Here is a 22502-nt window from a genome sequence, read left to right on the forward strand (position 1 = left end):
TTCCTCACATTTTCCCCAAAGTAATTTTCCTTTCCTGACTTCCTGCTTTTGTTATTTGTAATTACCATTACTGGGAGGTAATAGAGGCAGAAGCAGGATAGATTAAAAACCTTAGATAACCAAGGCTTGATAATATTTCTCTCAAAGATATCTTTCATCTATTTAGTTTTACGTTCACTTGTACTAGCCTAATTTTGGTCCTTATCATTTAATGCCTGAAATACTTTGAGGATTTGGAATTGATTTTCATTCTCCTCCCTCCTTCCATTTATCCTGCCCACCATAACTACAATAATCTTGGTAACAAAGGACCAAGATTTGGAACTGGAAACAAACCTAGAGTCCAATCCCCTCATTTTGCAGATTTAGACACTAAGGCCCCAAGAGTTTAAGTGACTTGCTGAATGTCGTACAAGTAGCAAATAGTAGAGATGCGAATCAAATCTAGGTCCTCTCACTCCAAGTATGGCATCCTCCAAACACCATTTTGATCATGCCATTGATCTACACAAATACCCTCAATAGTTTCTTATCACCATTTAGTAAAAGCCCAGGCTCTTTAATCTGATTTTCAAGGCTTGTAACAACACTAATTCAACCTATTTTTCCAGTCTTGATTTTCATCACACTTGGACACAAAGATTACACTCTAAAAAAATTTTTTTATGATAATTTATTTTCCTTCCTCTTATCTCCCTTCCCCATTGAAAAAGAAAAAGAAGAAGAAACCCATTGTAACAAATATGCATAGTCAAACAAAACAAACTTCTTCATTGGTCATAAAAAGCCTTCCTTCTAGCTAAACTGAAACGCCACTGTCCCTCAAACATTCCTTATGCTTTCTTAGCTCTACCTTTTTGTTCCCATTTTTGATCCCATTGCCTACTTACCATGTTGGTCTCTCTCCTCTCACCATATCCAAATCCAACTTGATCCTTTATGTTATAAATCAAATTCTACTTCTTCTCTGACTTCCCTTCATTCCAGAAAAAAAAACTGAGTGCTCCCTCCTCTCAACGCCTAATAGCATTTAATTGATAAATGCAACTTGACATATCACATATATTTAGCTATTGTTGAATGTCTTATTCATATATATCCTGTCTCCCCAGTTAGACTTTAGGGTCCTAGAGATATGGACCGTATCATATGCTTCTTTATATTTCCCATGGTGCTTTGTTCTGACATGCTATTTTGTGGGCACCTGTGCAATACATGAAGAAATTCAATTCTCATTCTCGCTAGGTGATAGACCTGGTTTCTTTTCTCATCATACATCTTTCTTTGGCTTTAAAAGTCCTTTATAGGGGCAGCTAGGTGGCACAGTGATAGAGCACCCACCCTGGATTCAGGAGGACCTGAATTCAAATCCAGCCTCAGACACATAACACTTACTAGCTGTGTGACCCTGGGCAAGTCACTTAACCCCCATTGCCCAACCAAGAAAGAAAGAAAGGTCCTTTACAACTTGGCTCCTTCCTACCTTTTTTCATCTTTTTACAACTTACTCCCCTTTATGTGGTTTATCCTGTGTAATTCCTTGTTAGTAATGTATAGCAGGGGCAGCTAGGTGGCGCTGTGGATAGAGTGCTGGGCCTGGAGTTAGGAAGATTCCTCCTTCTGAGTTCAAATCTGACCTCACTAGCTGTGTGACCCTGAGCAAGTCGTTCAACCCTGTTTGCCTCAGTTTCCTCATCTGTAAAATGAGCTGGAGAAGGAAATGACAAACCACTCCAGTATCTCTGCCAAGAAAACTCCAAATGAAGTCATAAAGAATCGGACATGACTGAAATGACCCAATAACAGCAACATATGGCAGCCTGATTATGCCCGTCATGTGCCTCCCCATCGCCCTTTGGGTGACCCAGAGTACAGTCCAAAACTGGTATGTGGGAATTGGCATGTGGCACTGGGAAGAAGTAGATTCCCACTTTGGAGATCTTCAAGCTAAGGCTGGATGACAATTTATTTAAAAAAAAAAAGAGTAACAGCAACTTACCTTGGTAGAGCACTTTAAGCTTTGTGAAGCATTCCATGTACATTATTTCATTTGACTATTTGGCTCTGTTTTAGAGGGGTATCTTTTTCAAACATAGGTTGAATTAGATTGACACAAAAGTCCGTTCCAACACTGGAATTCTGTGATTATCATAACCCTTAATTTTAATCTTGTGGAGACCAATGGTATTCCAGGACTGACAACCATATAGCATTATTGAAAAATACATCAATCTGCTGCCAAGTCCTGTTGACTGCCTTTGAAACATCTCTCACATAGGACCCCTCTCTCCCCTCTGATATGGCCACTACCCTGTTGAAGGCCCTCATCACCTCACACTTGGATAGTGGATCTTCCTGCCTCAAATCTCTCCCTCTCCAATCCGTCTTCCTCCACTCAGCTATCAAAGTGATCTTCCCAAGTTCAGGTCTGAACATGTCATTCTCCTATTCAATCAACTCCATTGTCTCTCTATTATTGCTAAGATCAAACATAAAATCATTTGTTTGGCTTGAACAGTTCTTTATAACTTGGCTCCTTCCTACCTTTTTCATCTTTTTACACCTTACTCCCCTCCACCTATGCATTCACTGACTTTGGCCTCCTTACCTGGAATTTTCTTCCTGCTTGTCTCAACTTCCTGGCTTCCTTTAAGTTCTAGCAACTAAAATCCTACCTTTTCCAAGAAACCTTCCCTATCCACCCACCCACCCATGGTAGTGTCTTCCCTTCATTGATTATCTCTACTTTATCCTATATAAATAATATATCTTGTTGGTAAATGGCTGTTTACTTGTACATTAGACTGTGAGCCCCTTGAGAGCAAGGATTGTTTTTGTCTTGCATTGTAGTACAGTATCTGACACATAATAGGGACTTGTTGACTTGACAGTACTGATATCCAAGTATCCAAGATTGATTACAGCCTTATCTCTGGGTAAAAGCACTATATATGACAGGGACCCCGAAACTAGAATTTATGCTGCTTCCCTTATGCACAGAATCAGAATCACTGAATTAGAATAGGAACAGATGTCAGAGAGCATCTAATTCAACTTGTACCTGAGTTGGAATCTTCTCTGCAACAGTCTTGGTAAATGGTTATCCAGTTTCTGTTTGAATACTTCTTTCTACTACCTCTCAAAGCAGTTCATAGAATTTAAAGGGGCAAGATCACCAAGTACAATGCTCTCAATTTACAGAGGAAGAAAATGAGAACAAGAGAGGTGAAGTGACTTACCCAGTGGAAAGATCACTGGCTTTAGAATCAGAGCATCTAGCCTCAAAACCTTCCTCTGGTATTTACTACCTTTGTGACTCTGGGAAAGTCACATAACTTCCTGAGCCTCAGTTTATCTATAAAATGAGAGGGTTGGACTGAAGCCTCTTCCAGCTCTAGACATATGATCCTCCCCATATGGCTAGTAGCTAGTATGACAGGATTCCACTTTTGTCCAAGATCCATCCAGCTGCTAGGTTTTCCTTACAATGAGTCAAAAATCTGTGTCTCTGTATTAGTACAGGCAATTGAAGCAAATGAATAATCAATTCATTCAACTTGTTTAGAGATGCCAACCCCAACCTCAGCCTCAGATAAGTCATGTTGTCCCCTCCAAAAAGCACTATTTAAGCACCCATGTGCCAGGTGGATATATAAAACAAAAATGAAATAAATAGCTTCTCTCAAGGAAGTTACATTCTATTGGGGAGAAGAGAATTCCATTTACATAACAACTAAAGTCAAAATAGATGCAAAATCATTTCGGGGGAAGACACTGTATATTACCATTTGTGAGATTATTTCCAGCTTTGGAAAATGAGACAATAGCTCCAAATGAGCTAACTCTCAGACATACACTATGTCTTTCACAAGAAAGACGTAACAGTTGGGTAAAGTAGGGCTCAACCAAGAGTGATAAGGAGTTATTCCTGTTCAGTCACATCTGACTCTTCATGACCCCATTTGGGGTTTTCCTGGTAAAGATACTGGAGTGGTTTCATTTCCTCCTCCAGCTCATTTTGAAGATGAGGAAACTGAGGCAGAGTTAAGTGACTTGCCCAGGGTCACACCACTAATAAGTGTCTGAGGCCAGATTTGAACGCATGAAGATGAGTCTTCCTGACTCCAGGCATGCACCTCAGCTGCACCACCTAACTTTGTAAATAGTCCATTACAAGTACTTTACGGCTATCAGATTTTCAATAGAGGCTGGGGGGAAAGGGTGGGGGAAGGATGACGATCACCATTTTAATTTCCCTTATATTCCTAGACCTGAGAAAGAAAAAGGATTTCCTCTGGGCTTCTGCCATGACTCTGATCTTCTTTGCTGATAAAATATTTTTCTTCTTTTTCATTGTTCTGGACTAGGCTGCTTTCTAACCTGGAAGATAAGCACCACTCAGACTTTCATGGTGAAAGAAATTTGAAGCTTTTCTTTATTTTATTATTATTATTATTTTTGTGGAGTTCTTTTCTCTTCTCAAAGTACCAAGTCTTTTAACTAGAAGCTTAGGTCAACAAAGTTCTTTTGAAGCTGAAGGGGAGGAGAAAGGAAAGGGCCAGAGGACTACAGGATCCAGAAACCTTTGGAAAGCCTAGCTGCTCCATGCTTGTTGGCTGCTGGAGTTTCCCTGAGGAATGACGCTATGAAAATAAACCCTGATTCGTCAGGGCCGAACTGAATTCTCCATTTAAGGACAGATTGCCTGGCCTGAGCAGTGGCTTAGGCTGGGGAGTACTTGGTGGGAGAGTAAAGAAAGAGGAGGAGCTAGGCTGGCGGTGGAGCTGCAACTGCCGGGACTGCCCCTAGCTAGCACTTCTAGTCGGGCGGCTGGAGGAAGCTCTAGTGCATTTCTTACTCCACACTGAACTGTTCATCCCTACGTAGGATGAACAGGGTCTGCTAAGGGAGACCGCCACCACCCTCTTCCCTTTAACCTGCCCTGCAGATTCTGCTTCGATGGAGTCTCCCCAGTGTTCCCATTGGCTCCTTTGAGTGTCTGGGGTGTCGGGAGGATTCTTTTTCTTTCTTCCTTTTTTTTTTTTTTGGCCGAAAGGAGCCAACTTTTGAAGTTCAAGAAGGAAATTACATTTCAGACCCTCCACTCCCTCAGCAATCGGATTGAGGTGGAGGAGCGACGGCAACTGAAATCACCATGGTGAGTTGGCCGGGGCTTGGAGCTGCCGGCGGCACCGGGGTGTGCAGGGGACCCGGGAGCTGGGGCAAGCTGTCCGGAAAGGAAGCCCTCCTTGCTGGGCCACTTACTCGTCAGTCCTAGACAACCCATCTCGGCTACTTATTCATCGGTCCTGGAAAAGGTTGGAAGAGAAGAAGTAGGGGTCTCTATTCCTTTCTGCCACCTTTTTCAACAGGTTTCCGGGACGAAGAGGAAGCAAAAAGTGCCTTAAGTAATTTCTCCAAACTTGCCTGTGTGTGTGTGTGTGTGTGTGTGTGTGTGTGCGCGTGTGTTGTGTGTTTGAATGTATGACTGGCCGTCTGCATCTGGCCACTGCCAGTTGCTGAAAGTGTGGGTCTTGAGCGGGAGGGGGAACAAACCACATGTGTTTTCCAAGGGGCACAGCGGGCACGGCCCCTCTCTCGGTGCGGGCGTCCCCTTTCTTCCTGTTAGAGGGTGGGGAGAACCCGCACTGTGCAGCTGCGTTCTTTCCCTCTCGGGCCACCTCTGCCGAAGGCGATGTTGCAGCCTAACCTCAGCCCACCCGCCCCGAGCCCTGGGCAGGGTCTTTTGCGCCGGCCGCCTTGGAGCGGGGCGCCTCTTCTCGGAGGCAGCTGTCTCGTACGGAGCCCTGATTCTCTTAGTTCCGTCGGGACTAAGATGGGCTTCCCAGTCCGGGCTGGCATTTGCAAGGTGGTGTGGGAAAAACCAGTCTGGAGGTTGCCTTTTGTCGGCCTGTCCTGTAGAAAAAGAAAGAGGGAGGGAGAGAGGGAGAGGAGACAGCGCCACCGTCACCGCAGTAGCTACCGCCACAAAGGGAGGAGGAGGAGGAAGGGAAGTCCAGGTAAAGAGTACCTGGAAATCGGCTGATGGCTGGGCTGGGCTGGGCTGGTTGCGCCAAGCGAAAGTGACAGACTGGCAGAGTCAAAAATCCTGTGGGTTTAGGAGAACTGGAGCTGGCAAAATCTATGCTCAGAAATACAAATATAGCTGTTAGTATTTCCCGGACTACCGCCTCGCTGCTCAGTTCCCCACAACTGCAAGGTAACAGTGCTGCTGTGTGTATATATAACCGCGAAAGTTTTGAAGGCTCTGCCCTCATGCTCAAATTTTACATGGTCTTTTTTCGAATCTGTGGACGTAGCCCACAACAGCGTCTTAATCAGACTTTTCTTGGGTCTTTTCCCCTCCTTGAAAGCCCACCGCTACCACAAGAACAGCGTGGGATATTTATTGGGGGTGGGGGGAGAGAGGAGATAAAAAAATTAAAAAATTGGAAAGGTTTGCGAAAAGTTTAGAAGACTAAAGAATTTGTACTGAAGACTTTGTAATTTGGGTATTTTCCTTACTGAAAATAAGCTGGGAAGGTTAGATGGGCTGGATGAGAGAGAGAGAGAGAGAGAGAGAGAGAGAGAGAGAGAGAGAGAGAGAGAGAGAGAGAGAGAGAGAGAGAGAAAGTTGCTACTTCTGTGTGTTTTTAACGATTGTAGAAATGGAGATAGGTTGAAAATGACACTTGGTATAGTAGAATACTAGTTAAAAATGTAGTCATTGTAACAAAGGGCAGGCAAATGAAAAGATGGCTCATCAGGGCCTACACTTGCTACTTGTTGTCTCCTACTGTTTTGGAAGTTGAGTTTATTGATCTCTATCCTTGGGAGAACTTCTCTGGTCTGAAGGGAACACTCCTTAGCCCATTATCAATAGGCAGTGAAAAATAATATCATATTTGTCCCTAAAGAAAAAGATATAAATCACACATCAATTTTCCTTTCAACTATCTGGGTTCAACTATCAATTTAGTTAACCCTAAATTATTTTGGAAACAGTAGCTTATTTGAGTGGAGGATGTGTTTGGGATTTGTGCTTCTTGGTTGGAAGTGGAGTTAGGATAAATGACAGTCCTGGTGTTTAGAAATTTCTGAAATTGAGTTCTACAGTTCAGTCTAAAAACTTGGGATAAAACAAATATTCTCACAATATTTCAGTAATGGGACAAAATCTTAAGGGAAAATCCAAAATGTTAGATGCTTTTTTAGTGTTCCAAGAGATGTCCCATTGTGGTCTATTCTGACTGCCTGAAACACCTATATATATACATTGTTGGATACATTGAGGGGATCCATAAATGCACTGTTACAAAGGAAGGATATTACGGCAGAAAAAAATGATGTTCCTAAAATTCTGTAAACTATTCGTTTTAAGTCTTTCATTGTTTAGTGCACACATAGCAGCAGCAGGTAGAAGTATGACTTACCTACCTATTAGTGGGCATTTTGCCATGGACACAGACGGGCATGTCTGTGGGCAGCCAAGAGACTATCTGTGTATCAGATATGGTTGTTGAGGCCAAGGTTCCCTGTCAGAAAAGTTGAAACAGCTGGCTGCTCTGAAATAGGAGATGAGCCATCACTAAATCAACAATAATTTAGACTAATTTGCAAAAATAAAACGGATTTTTTTTCTACCACCATGAAAAATTTGGTGTACTCATTTTTATAAAATGTGGAGTTGTGGACATTTGGTATTAAAGGTTGTGAAACTTTGTTCAAATAAAAAAAATGATATTTTATTTACATTGGATTCCATGCCAACTTGGGCACTGTACATGGATTAAGTCATGTGATGCTAAAACCTCAAAATGCACCTTTGTTCACCGTACACAGCTGCACCCCACTGTAATTTAGGGCAGGAAGGAAAGAAGCATTCAGTGGAAGTGGTTGAAAGTTAGGATGTAGACTATAATTGGTATAACTCCAGCCAGGATCTAGGGATAACACCAGAGTGGGCCAATTTTTTTTGTTAGATCTTTCAGGAAATATAGTTAGGACCTTAGTCTTACAACTCATCAGAAAGAAGCCCCACCTGAACTGAAATCCTAACCAAGGCTGATTCATTCCTGACTCATAAGGAAGATGGCCATTTTCAGATTCACAAGTATAAGAGACTTTCTTTTGGTATCCCCTTCTTGATGATTTTCTGGCTTTTGAATTTTCCTTGGCTTGTGAACATTTGATGGCAGAAACCTTTATCTCTACGTGGTAAATTTTAATATAGAGCTAAAGATATTTGCACTTCAGAAGAGCAAAAATTCTCTGTGAAAGTTTAAAAATCCCCTTTGGTTTCACCTAGTTAATGGACATTTAAATCTTAAGATTCTTTCTACCATGTGTAAATTTCCTTGGAGAGACCATGTGGTGTGGTGGATGGTGGGGCATATCAGACCCAGACTTAGAAAGACCCTGGCTTTGAATGTCTGTGTGACTATGGGCAAGTCATTTGACTTTTCTGAGTTTCAATTTTCTCTGTAAAATGGGGAGAGAGGAGGGAGTAACACCTATATCTCCCACCTCAATGTTGTCATGAAATTCAAATGAGAATTATGTATTATAAATACCAGATATCCCAGAATTGTTTGTTTGTTTTTCACCATGGCCACCAAGAGTAGTTATGCTTCTTTGACCTTAACCAATTACCAGAACCTATGTACATAAATGTACCATCCTCTGGGTTCCCAGAAATGGCACGGTCTGATATTTCTCTTTGTTCTCAGGCTTTAGTAAATTAAATACAGTTAAATCTTTTTTGGCCATAATTCTGTAAGATCAGAGCATTCCTATAATATGCTAAAAAAAAAATCTTACAGAGCATGTGAGTGATAACCAAAGCTACCTTGTGATTTACAGGCAAGACCCCAATTTTTGCTCCAAAAAGTCTTTTGTTAATTAGTTGTAACTCGGAATGTAGTTTCCAATGTTCTAAAGGGTAGGTAGGTTTTTGTGAGGTGATCTAAGAATCTATTTAATACATACTACTATGTTAATAATACCTGAATAAAGCATTCATAAGTTGAGGACTGTCTCTTCTAGATAGAGAAATATAAATCTTTCTTTTTTGGAAATTTCTTACATATCTCTCCTCCAGTGATGAAGGTTGTGGATTTTGTTGGTTGATGGTAGGCCAACCAGAAATTCGTATAGCATTCTACTCATTTTAGAAAGGATTCCTGGATGAGGTACAGTTAAAACTTTGAAGGGGTTTTAAGGAAGGGAAAGAAGAGATAGTTTGGCTAATTATAGATTAGGAACCCATTAATTATGGGTAGAAGTACAGGGGGACTGCAGTAGGAAAAGTGGAATCAGATCTATCTTTAGAGTGAAGGAAGCAGAGAGAGTTCATAACATCCAATGAAGAGAGATGGTTTTTTAAGTTTCTACACACATCCATAAACATGGCTTTAAAAAGAGAGAACCCTAAAGAGACGTACATAGGGAAGTATCTATTTCCCCTTCTGATCTCAGCCTACATTAGTGAGGAGAGACAGAAGAATCAGAATAGGTTTGCATGAGACCTTTTAATGCATTCAAACATAGAATCAGGGAAGCACTTCCCTTAGTGGACTCTTAGGTTGGCATGGGTGACAGCCTTTTGTAAGTGACCAGAAGTTTTGTTATAGTATGTAATATCAACTAAATAACTCACCCGAAAGGTAGCCATCAAATCAAAGTACAGTAGAAATCTAAGACTCAGAGTGAAACAGGATGTGGAGGAAACTGTACAAGGAACTTAGCCACTACAGTGGAAATGGCTTTGATATTGACCTATTTTATCTTCAAAAATCATCTGTGATGAAAAATAAAGCTATTAGAGTATTTCATTATTTTATGCCCAATAGTGATTTTAACTGCCTATGAGGTGACTTTCTAATAATTATAGAATGCTAGAACTGGAAGCTATCTTAGAGATCACCTAATACAATCAACTCAATTTACAGTTGGGAGAAAAAAAAGAGAACTCAAGATGGGCAAATGACCCAGCCAAGGTCACAGTTGGTGGCAGAGAGCCAGGACTAGAAACCAGCTTTCTTGACTTTCAAATTATCTATTTTGCCATTATCTCACACTGTATCATCCCTATGTAGAGTCATGGATCTAGAATTTAATTCAATAAGTTCAATTAATATTTATTTAACTGTCTGCTATGTGCCAGGCACTGTGCTTAGCATTGGGGTACAAAAAGAGGCAGAAGACAGCCCCTGCTCTGAAGAAGCTTACAATCAAATGAGGAAGACAACAATGCAAGCAAACATATACAGAGCAAACTATATTCAGTATAAATAGGGAGTAATTAACAGAGGGAAGGCACTGGAATTAAGAGGGGTTGGGGAAGGCTTCCTGTAGGAGGTGGAATTTTAGTTGGAACTTAAAGGACGACAGAGAGGTCAGTAGTTGGAACAGAAGAGGGAGAGTGTTCTGGGAATGGAGGACAGCTGGAGAGATGTTCCTTTCAGGGGCAGCTAGGTGGCACAGTGGATAGAGCACCAGCCCTGGAGTCGGGAGGACCTGAATTCAAATCCGGCCTCATACACATCACACTCACTAGCTGTGTGACTCTGGGCAAGTCACTTAATCCCAATTGCCTCACATAAAAAAAAGAGAGAGAGAGAGAGAGATGTTCCTCTTCAAGAAACAACCAGGAAGCTGTCACTAGAGTACGTGTCGGGGAATAACTTATAAATAGGGCAGCAAGGTGGTGCAGTGATTAGCATGCCAAGTGTGTAGTCAGAAAAACTAATCTTCCTGAGTTCAAAACTGGCCCAGAAACTTTTTAGCTGTGTGACCTTGGGCAAGTCACTTAACCCTGTTTGCCTCAGTTCCTCATCTGTAAAATGAGCTGGAGGAGAGGAAATGGCAAACCACCCCAGTATCTTTGCCAAGAAAACACCAAATTGGGGTCATGAAGAGTTGGGTGTGACCTAAACGACTTAACAACTACTATAAATGAGGTTTAAGCAGTCTCCCAATGTAGGAGAGGGCTAGGGTGTGAAGGGCTTTGAACGCCATACAGATCATTTTGTATTTGTTCCTGGGGGCAACAGAAAGCCATTGGAGTTCATTCATGATGATGAACCAGAAGGGAACTCTGGGGCTGTTTAGTCCAATTCCCCTTCTCTGTTTTGCAAAATTGAGGCCCAGGGAAGTTAAATGACTCCCTCAAATCTCAAGTGTAGTTAGAAGGATAACTAAGTCCCCTAACTTTAGAACTAGAGCTCTTTGCACTGCAATATACCATCCCCATGGGGAGCAAATAGCTTCTTATGCGGTATGATTTGAAGGGAAGGAGGGTGCCGAAGGTTCCTTTTGTAAAAGGTATTATCTCTAGAAGGCCACAGAAAAATTTCCTGAAAATTGTAAGTCATGTAGATGTGATTTTAATGTTACAAAAGTGCTTTACTCGTAACGGTTCTTTGAGGTAGATATTATGCATATTTTTTTTCTCCATTTTATGGATGAGGTAACTTCTCTTGGTCTCTTTGAGTGACTTGCCCATGGCCACATAGTGTCAGAGCCAAAATTTAAACAAAAATTTCCTTCCTTGAAGTCTAGCACTTTTCCTACCACATTCTGCACTGGGAAGGGTAACATTTAAGAAATATCTGATTATCAGGTGACTTGGGTTCTATTTCCAGCTATAATTCCAACTTTCTCTCTCTTTCTCTCTCCTTTCTCTGTCTTCTCTTTCTCATTCTTTTTTCTCTCCTCCTCCTCCTCCCTCTTCCCCCCCCCTTTCTCTCTCCCTCTCCCTTGTGATCCAAGATGTGGTAAAAAGTTGACTGATTTTGTATCCATTTGGAGCCTACATACTTCCAAAACAATGTAAGTCTGTGTCTTATTTGATACTATCCAGATTGCAGGTGGAATAATGGGTTATTGTGAAGGACTGAATTTATCCTGTTTCTTGTCCTTGATATTTTTTACTCATTTTTAAGTGAAGTCACCCCACATTTCACAGAATCCTAGAATCTATGAGTTTTAAGGAACCTCAGATGTCATTTAATCCAATTCCATGTGTGAGGCCTGAATCACCTGTGCAATATCCCTGATAAATGCACCATTACTTGACAATCAGCCTTTCTTCTGGTCACCTGTAGTGGGGTGATCTACCTTATTAAGGCAGCCCATTCCATTTTCTGATAATTCCCGTTGCTAGGTTTTCAGTCATGCCTGACTCTTCATGACCCCTTTAGGTTTTTCTTAGTAGAGATACTGGAGTGGTTTGCCATTTTCTTTTCATTTTACAGATGAGGAAACTGAAACAAACAACGTTAAGTGACTTGCCAGGGTCACAAAACTAGTAAGTATCTGAGGCCAAATTTGAACTCAGAAAGATGAGTCTTCCTGACTCCAGGACTGGCATTCCATCCACTGCACCACCTAACTGCCCCAATTGTTAGACAGCTCTGTCCTTTTTTAGCCAAAACTTCTTTCCTTGGACCTTCTATCCAAGGGCTGCCCTCTGGACCTTCCTCTTCAGTGTATTCTTTCTTTCCCAATAGTGCAAGATTAAAACCTTTTATTTTCACTTACTTCCTGACTTTAAATGTCAGGTTATTTCAAAATCTGTTTTAGAAATTATATAGAGAGCTAGGTAGAGTAGAAGTTTACTTGACATGACCTGAATGAGACTTGCATGTAACTTCTTAGTACTTTATATATTGTATTAAGCACCATACGAGTGAATTTTCCTGAGACTGAACTGAAGAAGTTGCTGATTACTTTGTTTCATAATTGAACTCTGTATTTTACACTTGCTGAAAATTTGTGAAGTCTCTTCATCACCTTTGAAAGGTATTAGAATATAAAATCGCACAGATGTGAGGTATTATCAGCTACATCGTGGAGATTATAAGATTATTCATCATAATACGAATATTTTTTCCAGTTTGAAATCCTCTGTTACTTTTTTATGGAGATGTGGCTAATTTATTATTGTGCCTTGCATTTTTGTGAAGACAATATTTACTTTTAAAATATGTTTTTCATTTTGGCTTCATTTTTTGTCTTCTTATTAATCTTGCTGACTAAGACTTGATATTTACAGAACAAAGAAGAGGTTTTCAAATATCGAAAGCATTAAAAAGTCTCAGCTTCTGGGCACGCTTTGTGCTATGTTAAGCAGATTATTTTTTCAAACTTCGGTTTCAGCATTTGATGTGGCAGACAAGAGGTTTTGCTACTGGACAACTTTAGGAACTTTGCATTTTGGCAAGTGTGGGTTATGATTCTCCCTTTACTGTAAGTATCTCTTCTGCCTCTCCAGGACAGCCATCCCCAGGAGGAGTTTGAAGCAGATTATACAGAGTGATTATAAAGTCATGGAAATGATTTTTTAACAATAGACCAGAACTTATATATCCAAATGAGTGCTGTCTTTCAAAATAGGTACTTTGGGAAGCTGCACTCTCATTCCCTTGGTGATCCTGCCATTGCTTCAGCCGGCTTTGAAACTCCTATGGAATTGTCAGTTGTCTTCAGAGCTACATAAGAAAAGTAGTCTAATTATTTTGTGTGAGACACAATGGCTAAATATTTATCCTATACTTTGGCCATTCACCTAATTCATCAGGCTTATAGCACTAAATAACTTTTGGATATTTCCAAAAATCAAATATACCTGCAGAGCCTGAAATATTGTGACCATGGAGTATATTCAAGAGAATGTGTGGTAGGCTTTGAAGGCAGCTCTAGAAGAGGAGTTCCCCCCTCTCCCAACACACCAAAAAAAACCAACCCAAAACCATTTTGAATGATGGAAGCAGTATTGTAATGAATATATAGCACCTGACTACAGGGAGAGAGACAGCACTCATTTGGACTTACTTTATATTGGCATTTTATTTAAAAATTCATTCATTTGGCTTTGTGGTCATGTATATCTAAATATTAAAGAACACAAAATCATCAGATACTAAAACTAGATGGAGCCCTTAGAGGTCAATGAGTCCAAGTCACTTAATTTAAAGATCTAAAGCCTATTTGACTGTGATTGACCATGACTTGTCCAAGGTCAAACAGCAATTATTTTAGTGGTGTAACCAGAACAACAAGCCAAATCTCCTACCATTGCTGTTTCTGCTATAGCAAGCTAGTATGAAATCTTATTCTGAGTTGGATAAATTGACTCTATCTGGAGTGGTTACAGAAGACCTTTCTGGACACTGAGAAATGGGCCAGGTAGTCTGCTATAGTGAAGGGTTTCAATGAACTAATTCTCCAGCTGGTAAGTACAAGAATGCTGGACTTGGGAGTTAGGAAGACCTGAGTTCGAATCCAGTCCCAGACACTACTAGCTGTGTGACCCTGGGCAAGTCATTTAAACTCTCCCAGTAATAGCACCTCCCTCTCAGGGTTGTTGTGAAATAAATGCTAGTTGTTATAAGAGGACTTAACAGGAGAGTTGTCTTCTCTAGGTTTGTTGTTGTTGTTGTTGAGTTGTTTCAATTGTGTCTGACTCTCTGTGACCCCATTTGGGATTTTCTTGGCAAAGATCCTGGAGTGGTTTGCCATTTCCTTCTCCAGTTCATTTTATAGATGAGGAAACAGAGGCAAACAGGGTTAAGTGACTTGCTTAGGATCACACAGATAGTATGTCTGAGGTTGGATTTGAACTCACAAAGAGGAATCTTCCTGACTCCAGGTCCAGCACTCTATCCACTGTGCCACCTAAAATCCTCCATCCACTGTAATGCCACTGCAGGATATATGCCTGCTTTGACTTTTTGACCTTGTGTTCTGAGAAGTATTGCTAGGGTTATCACCCAGGGCAGATAGGCAGGGTTTTTTGTACTCAAGTAACAGGTATTGTCCCTGGTGTGTAGATGGACCTTCACACTTCTGTAGCAGCACACAAATATGTTGGAGCCAAGAGCTGTTTAGGCTGCTGCTGGCCTCGATTAAGTAAACATCAACCTGATTTGAGTAGAGACTTGAAGAGGGCTTCAGGGGGGGAAGGTTTATTTCCCTTCTTGTATTTCCCTTGCAGGTAGAGCTCAGAGTTGAGCAACATGATAGTGTGTTAACATATCAAGCATATAGATCCTGAAATTGTGATTCAAGGAACATCATGACTGTTTTCAAACTTAAAAAATTCTTGATCCGAGGAGTCTGTTATGTAATACATAAGTTTTAGTTTATAGGCTGTAAACATTCTGTTTTTTTTCTGTAAAAAACTTGCCTCTTGGATTTTTTACCTTTGCAGAGCTATATGCTTTAGTAATAGTAACATTGGAAATGGGATGTGTCAAAGCCATTTTATAATGTAGATACTCTCAGGAAGAGGGGTTTGTATTAGTTTTTATTGTTAATATATTTTTAAATTTTTATTATTTTATTTTTCCCAATTACATTTAAAGGCGATTTTTAACATTCATTTTTTAAAAATTTTGAGCCGCAAATTTTCTCCCTCACCTCCTCTCTCCCTGAGACAGTAAGCGATATGACATAGATTATACATGTACAATCATATAAAACATATTTCCATATTAGTCATGTTGTGAAAGAAAACATGACCAAAAGAGGGGGAGGGGCACAAAAAAGAAAGTGAAAAATAGTATGCTTCAATCTGCATTCAGACTCCTATCAGTTCTTTCTGTGGATGAGAATAGCATTTTTCATCATGAGTCCTTTGGAATTGTCTTGGATTATTGTATCATTGAGAAAAATATTTTTATTTTTAAGTAATAAGGTTTTAAAATTTTACCTGTCCTTCTCTCTCCAACTGAGCAAGTTTTAAAGATAATGTTAAGATAGTTAGGGCATCACAAAGAATAAAGTTGAAGGAGAAAAAAATGATCATACTGCACTTGTCCTACACAAGAGAGAAAACTGAACAAATTAGGATGACTAATAAAGTCCTATTTCTTGGGCACTCTGATTGTTGCCAATAATTCATGTTAACGTAGAACCTGGTAACGGCATGTTTAGGACAGTACAGCTCTCTGCCTCTGAGGAGTAATGTTCAAGCTGTTTAACCAAGTAAGGTTTAGCTGTTTCCTGTTTCCCAGCAGGTAAAAGCAGACTCTTATCAAAGAACATTGTGGATTTAGAAATGGAACCATTTGTTAAACTATTTTGAGGTTATGAATGGTTTTAAAAGGATATTCAAGAACTATTTCCAAGAAACAGTGGATGCATTCCCCTGTCTCCTCTCTGTTATTTCAAGAGCTATAGCAAATGCGAATTCTTTTGTAAATATTAGAGTGTATAATCATTCTCTTCCCTTTACATGTTTAACAGCTTTGTAACTCAGGAAGTATATTTGGTCAGACTCCTATTTCACCAAGCTTACTGTTCTATTCCTTACAGTGACCCCAAAGGGAGGTGATGGATGGGCATATTTGTCCTTACTGACCTACATCTTAAAGGTTATGAATGCCCTAGATTCTCTTAATAACCGCTTATTACCTGAATATTTAGCAGTTTGACCAAACCCCATAGATTTCTTTGGTTTTTAGCAACTGGTATTTTGAGTACTTGAGGCAGAATTAGGCTCAGCCAGAATATGTGGTAGACCAAATTTTCCCCTATCCTGTCTATCTTTCTTCATGAGTGTCAGGGAATCCAGAAGTATTTGGCTTCCTACTAGCACCGCATTCTTTGTAATGTGTTGGGAGCAGATACTTTGCACTGGTACAGATTCAGCTCAAGTTATTAAAACAAAAGCTGAGATAAACAAGAAGGAAAACTATATTTTATATTTGTTATTTAAGTAAAAATAAGAATTATGTTTTGCACAGTACCTTTTCATAGCAATGAATCACACCTAACCAGAGAGGTCTACGTAATGCTGGAAAAATATATGAGTAGAACCATCTGCTCAACCTAACGTGTAACTAGGAGTGAGTCTCTTCTGAGACAACATCTTTCCAACTGATTAGAGGAAGAAAGGAATTGTCCAAAGAAAGAGAGTCAATCTATACAGAATAAAGTTTAAGTAGCATAGTTTTTTAACTCTGATATGGTTCAGTAAAGAGAGAGGAAAAGTGTTATGCCAATTCTACATTATGCACAGACTATGCTGTGCTGTAGGTGTACTTTTTAGACATGATGTAGGTGCCGTACTTGAGGAGGGAAGATGACAAACTTCAGTGAATGCAGCCTCCACTGATGGGTGTCACAGTAAAGGGCTTGGCAACCTTGTCTTAGATGCAATGGTTCAGGGAACTTGGGGGATATTCAGCTTGGAGAAGAAGCCTTGGAGGGGAAGGTGATCACTCTTCTCCAACATTTGAAGGACTTGTGTGGAAATACGTACATTTTCACATTGTCTCATAAAAAGCAAAAATAAAACCCATCACTCTTTTGTCATCACTGGCTGACTGCTGTAAATGAAGTGTTCTTAACCTTTCAGGGAGGCATGGACCTCTTTAACGATCTTGTACAGCCTTAGCAGAATCATGGTTTGTCACCTACATTCATAATTGCAGGAAGCGTTAAATTTGGGTCAGAGGTTAAGGAAAATAAAGGTGTAATTTTTCCCCAATTTTTTTCCTAGATCCCTAGATCCCCAGAAATCTCGTGGTCCATGGACCCTAAATTAAGAACCACTACTCTCAGTACAAGTGAGGGAGTTCTATAAAAGCAGAGCCTTCTTCACTGTTGAGGCTGTAGCCTCATGGGATAATCTTATCTTTGCCATGCTTTAGGGAGCTCTTTAAAACTATAACTGATTAGTCGGGTAGGATAGAGCCATATTCCACCCCAAACCTACAAGCAGAAGTGCCTTACTTGCCCAAAGTCAACCATCCTCCTATAAAAGCCGTGTTTAAATGATGTATATGCATGAGCACAGAATTAATTCCAAGGCTACTGCTACAGCCTGCAAAACCCTCATTCTTTATCATGGTATTTAGTAACTGGGATACACGAGACAGTGTAAACAGCAATGGCCTGAAATCAGATTTGAAGATGGGACTGCTAAATTCTCTTCTCTAAGATCCCTTCTAGCTTCTGAGTGCTGGACATACCCCAGCTTGACCACTCACCTTTGAAGTCCATTCAGACCCATTAAGCTATTTTGAGCTTTCCAAAAGAGATAGAGGGGGCAGGAAAAGAAAAGTGTGAATGAAAGCCTGGAGGGAGGTTTGTCTATTTAGAAACCAGACACCTCATTCCTACTGAGGGCTTTGGATGAAAGAATTTTTAAGGTACCAAAGGAACATTCTCCTTCTGCCATCTCAAACATTTTCTTCTCCTACCTCAAGTTCCACATATTGCTAGCAGGGCAATGGAGCAGTACTGAAGAACTGTATACTCTGTTGTCTGTACTTCGTATTTTCATAGTGTTTGCCATTATAGACTATAAGCTCCAGGACAGGCACTGTCTTTTACTTTCTTTGTACACCCTTCCCCCACTAGCTCTTAGCATAGTATAGCAGAGCAGGCTGGTGCTTAATAAATGTTTATTGACTGGAATTCAACCCTAGGTCCTGACTTCAAATGTAGGACTTTTTCTTCTGTGCCAAGAAAACAGAGGGCTGTTGCCAAGAAAACAGAGGGCTATATAAATGTGAGCTTGAGTTATTATTACTATTTGCATTATTACTTATTATTATTATTACTTGAGTTATTATTTCTTGAGTCATTATTATACCCCCAGAGATAGGCTGTAGTTATTTGGATAAAGTATGTATAGAAGAGGAGGTTTTGCACTGGGCTGCATCCAACCTTTCTTAGTTAATCTAATCTTTAAAAGTATCCTGGGACAGTTATCTTTTGAATAAATGTAGTGGAGTGAGGAGCTATGTAAATAGAGCCATGCTGAAAATCTACTATGGGAAGCAGCTCTTGATTATCCAGCCTAGTGAAATGAGAAGTAATTTGGCTTACATTAGTTTAAAAAAAAAGATTAGAGACACTCAAAAGTGTTTCTCCCTTTGGTTGTCGATGCTACCACCTGGGCCTGGAATCAAGAAGACCTGAGTTCAGCTCTGGCCTTAGACATTTCCTATCTGTATGAGCCTGAGCAAATCACTTAACTCTTGTTTGCCTCAGTTTCCTCATGTGTAAAATAATCTGGAGAAGGAAATGGCAAGCCATATCTTTGCCAAGAAAACCTCAAAATGAGGTCATGAAGAGTCAGACTTGACTGAAACTTCTCAACAACAACAAAAGCTACCATCTTATTGCTTCTTCAGAGATTATGGGTTGACTCTGCTATTCATCTTTGGAAGCAGATAACAGGGGCAGTCAATGGAGATTAGTATCTCTCCCGTCAATCACTGGTACTACTTATTTTCCACTCTATTGATATAGTTGAGGTTGGAGCAACTTGTCAGCCATGAACTTCCACATAATGGTTGAGAGTACCAGCTTCCTCCCAGGGCCCCCCACCTCCACCCCAGCTAACAACCTATATCTTATCCTCGATTTCTCACTTGCTCTCTCTCACCCCCCACATCTAATATCCAATATCCAATATGTTGCCACATCATGTTGGCTTTACCTTTGTAACATCTCTCCCATATGCCCTTTCCTCATGAAAATGCTACCCCTCTGGTGCAGGACCTCATCACTCTCATGCATCAACTATTACAATAGCCTACTGGTTGGTTTCCCTGCCTCAGGCATCTTCCTGCTTTAGTTCATCCTTCATTTGGCTGTCAAATTGATCTTCCTGAAGTCCTATTCTGTCCACTTTTCTGGCCCCTTATCACCTCCAGGCTCAATATAAAATCCCTGTTAGGAGTCAAAGGTTTTAAGTAGTTTGCTTTGTATATATTTGTTTGCATGTTGTCCTATCCAATAAGATTGTCAGCTCCTTTCGGGCAGAAACTGTCCTTTGCCTTGTGCCAGGCATTCAATAAATATTTATTAAATGGCTAAATGAATGAATGAGAATGCTGGCTTTGCTCTCTCCTATTGTGAGGTCACCTTTGTGACCTTGGCAAATTCAATGAATAATAACAGCCAGCATTGACATAGCACTTTAAGGTTTGTACTGCACTTGACATGTATAATTTCATTTTATCCTCACAACCACCTTATATGAGGTAGGTGCTATTAGTATTCATTCCCACTTTACAGATTAGTAAACTGGGGCTGGAAAGGGTTAAGTGTCTTATCCAAGACCACATCTAGTGCCTGAGGAAGGATTCAAGCAAGGATTTGGGGTCCACTATACCACCTAGCGGCCTGGGACCTAGTTTCCACGTAAGTAAAAGCATGATGGACTAGAATATTACCTAACGCTCCTTTCAACTCCGGATTGTATGGGAAAAGATTCTTTAAAGATGGTATTAAGTCCCACCAGATGGCAACAGTAGCTCTTCCTTTCCAGTTTACTTTTCCTCTTAGTAGGTCAGGACTATAATAAGTTCAGCTCAGTTCATGCATGAGACAAGAATCACCAGAGGAAAGCAGGCTCCTCCAACCACTTTTCCTAGATAGCCTTAGAAATCTTTAAGCCACTAGTTTCCTCATTTAGTAGATTAAGAAACCAAGTCCCAAGGCTGAAGTGCTTTTGCTTAAAGCTGCACAGCTAATCCAAGCAGTGGCAGGATTAGAACCCAAGCCTCTGACTGTGCTTTCAACAACCCACCAGACTATTTTTTCTGATTTTTTTTCTGATTTTTTTTTTAATGGCAGAACGTACAAGTCCCACACTCCCACCCTAAGGCTACCACTAGAAGTGCTGATCTTTTTAAAATTGCTATTATATAAGTAGTCCAGCTTCTAGGAGAAAGAATCTCTTCCACCCTGAGGTCCACAGGCATTGATATTCATTTACCCTTGCTATGCAAATATGAGATTCTAGCCCTTAACTCTTGGCCCAAATCTTCAGGATGTAGTGAGAAAGGAACAGAAATTCTTTCTTTTGTTGATACCAGATCACTAGACAATTGCCTGAGAAGATGTGAATATTCTCCTTTTCTGCAAAGGAACCTTGACTTTCTGAATCTATATCTGTGATAAGGGCTGAATTTCAGTAAACCCTATCTAAATGTAGGAGGTCGGTCCTTTAAAGCCATGAAAAACCATTAGATTCAATGGCTGTGATTAAAACTAATAGCTCACATTATATCGAGGGTTAGCAGAATAAACAACCAGCTTCCCTAATGGAAACTAGTTTTGCCGTCTTTCTAATTCCCTGAAAACCAGAATTTCCAGCTCAGAGAGGTATCTTTCTTGTTTGTTTTTTTTTCTGTGTTTGTCTTTTATGGAAACTTCTTGTATTATCGCAAATGTAGCTAACTTCATATTTGCATTTTGGTTAGACCTTTTTCAAAGTCATTCATTTAACAAAGATTTCATTGTGCAGAGAAAACCCTGTGTACAGAGTGCCTCTGGGGAAAGACATAAAGTTTTGTTGTTGTTCAATCATTTCAATCACGTCAGATTTTTTGTGACCCCTTTTGGGGTTTTCTTGGCAAAGAAAGTGGTTTGCCATTTTCTTCTCCAGCTCATTTTACAGATGAGAAAACTGAGGCAAACAGGGTCTACTATATTCAGTGATTTACCCACGGTCTACAGTGAGGAAGTATCAGAGGCCAAATTTGAACTTAGGTCTTCTTGACTTTAGGCCTTGCTCTCTATCCACTTTCACACCTAACTGCCCTAATAAAGTTTAGCAGAAAGAATGGCTCATTTCCAAAAGTGCTTTCTTCATTTTAGCCCATTTTATGGTTAAGGAAACTCTAACTCAGAGAGATTAAGTGACTTGCCCAGGGTTACACTGAGTACAGCAACAGAATCTGAATTCCAGGTCTGACTCCAAGGACAATGCTTTCTCTATAATACCATATAGATGAGAGGCATAGTAGATAGCAGGCCTTAGAACAAGGGAGACCTAGCCTATATCGGATTGCATGCCATCTTGGTGAGGGGGGAGGGAGGTAATTTAGAACTCAAAATCTTATTTAAAAAAAGAACAAAGCTAAAATTAATTAATTAATTTTTAAAAAGAATAACAAAACATTAAGTCCTGCCTCTGACACATCTGTAACTATGTGACCTCTATGTAAGTCATTTTACCTTTCCATGCTCTAGTCAACCCTGTAAGTCACAGGGAAGTGTCACAAAGAAGATAAGTCACAGAGAAGATGCTGACCTGAACTGGTAGAAGGAATTTTATACAACTAGGAAGTTCCTATACCAATGAAATCACAGGTCCTCCCAGTCCCTTTATATAGTCTTGAGTTCTCCAAAGTATTGGCGTGAAGTTCACATACATCAGAACAATTGCTAAAAATATGTTTTCTTGAACACTTTGTATATAGTAAATTTTTCTGAATGCTGTACATGTAAGTCATTTAAATTGTTGAATGCCTCATACAAATATCTTTCATTGATATAAATTTGTATTTGAAACATGGTAAACATTTTTTAGCTGAGGGAAAAGTCATACATAAAGCAATGGTTTGTTATTCAAAATATTTTAAAAATCACAATAGATTTCTTTACCCCAATATGTTCAAATGAAATGAGGATAGTGGAAGCAATTACACTTGGAGTTTCTTCATGTAATGAATGCATTTTTTTGTTTTTGT

At 40.0% G+C, this 22502-nt stretch overlaps 1 protein-coding gene across 2 annotated transcripts in view; it reads left to right on the forward strand.

Moving 5' to 3' along the window:
- The first annotated feature begins 4722 nt into the window (after positions 1 to 4722).
- MYO1E (myosin IE) overlaps positions 4723 to 22502 on the forward strand; it is a 236524-nt gene continuing 218744 nt past the window's right edge. The window contains exon 1 of one of the 2 annotated variants that reach the window (XM_020981944.2): positions 4723 to 5158. In XM_020981944.2, coding sequence (XP_020837603.1) covers positions 5156 to 5158 — 3 coding nt within the window. In that variant the 5' untranslated portion in view covers positions 4723 to 5155. Of the gene's footprint in view, positions 5159 to 5388; positions 5409 to 22502 lie in introns of those variants that run through there. The other variant, XM_078151237.1, reaches the window with a different exon arrangement.

This window comes from Phascolarctos cinereus, unplaced genomic scaffold, assembly GCF_003287225.1.
Source record: "Phascolarctos cinereus isolate Bilbo 61053 unplaced genomic scaffold, phaCin_HiC Scaffold_3;HRSCAF=262, whole genome shotgun sequence".
NCBI lineage: Eukaryota > Metazoa > Chordata > Mammalia > Diprotodontia > Phascolarctidae > Phascolarctos > Phascolarctos cinereus.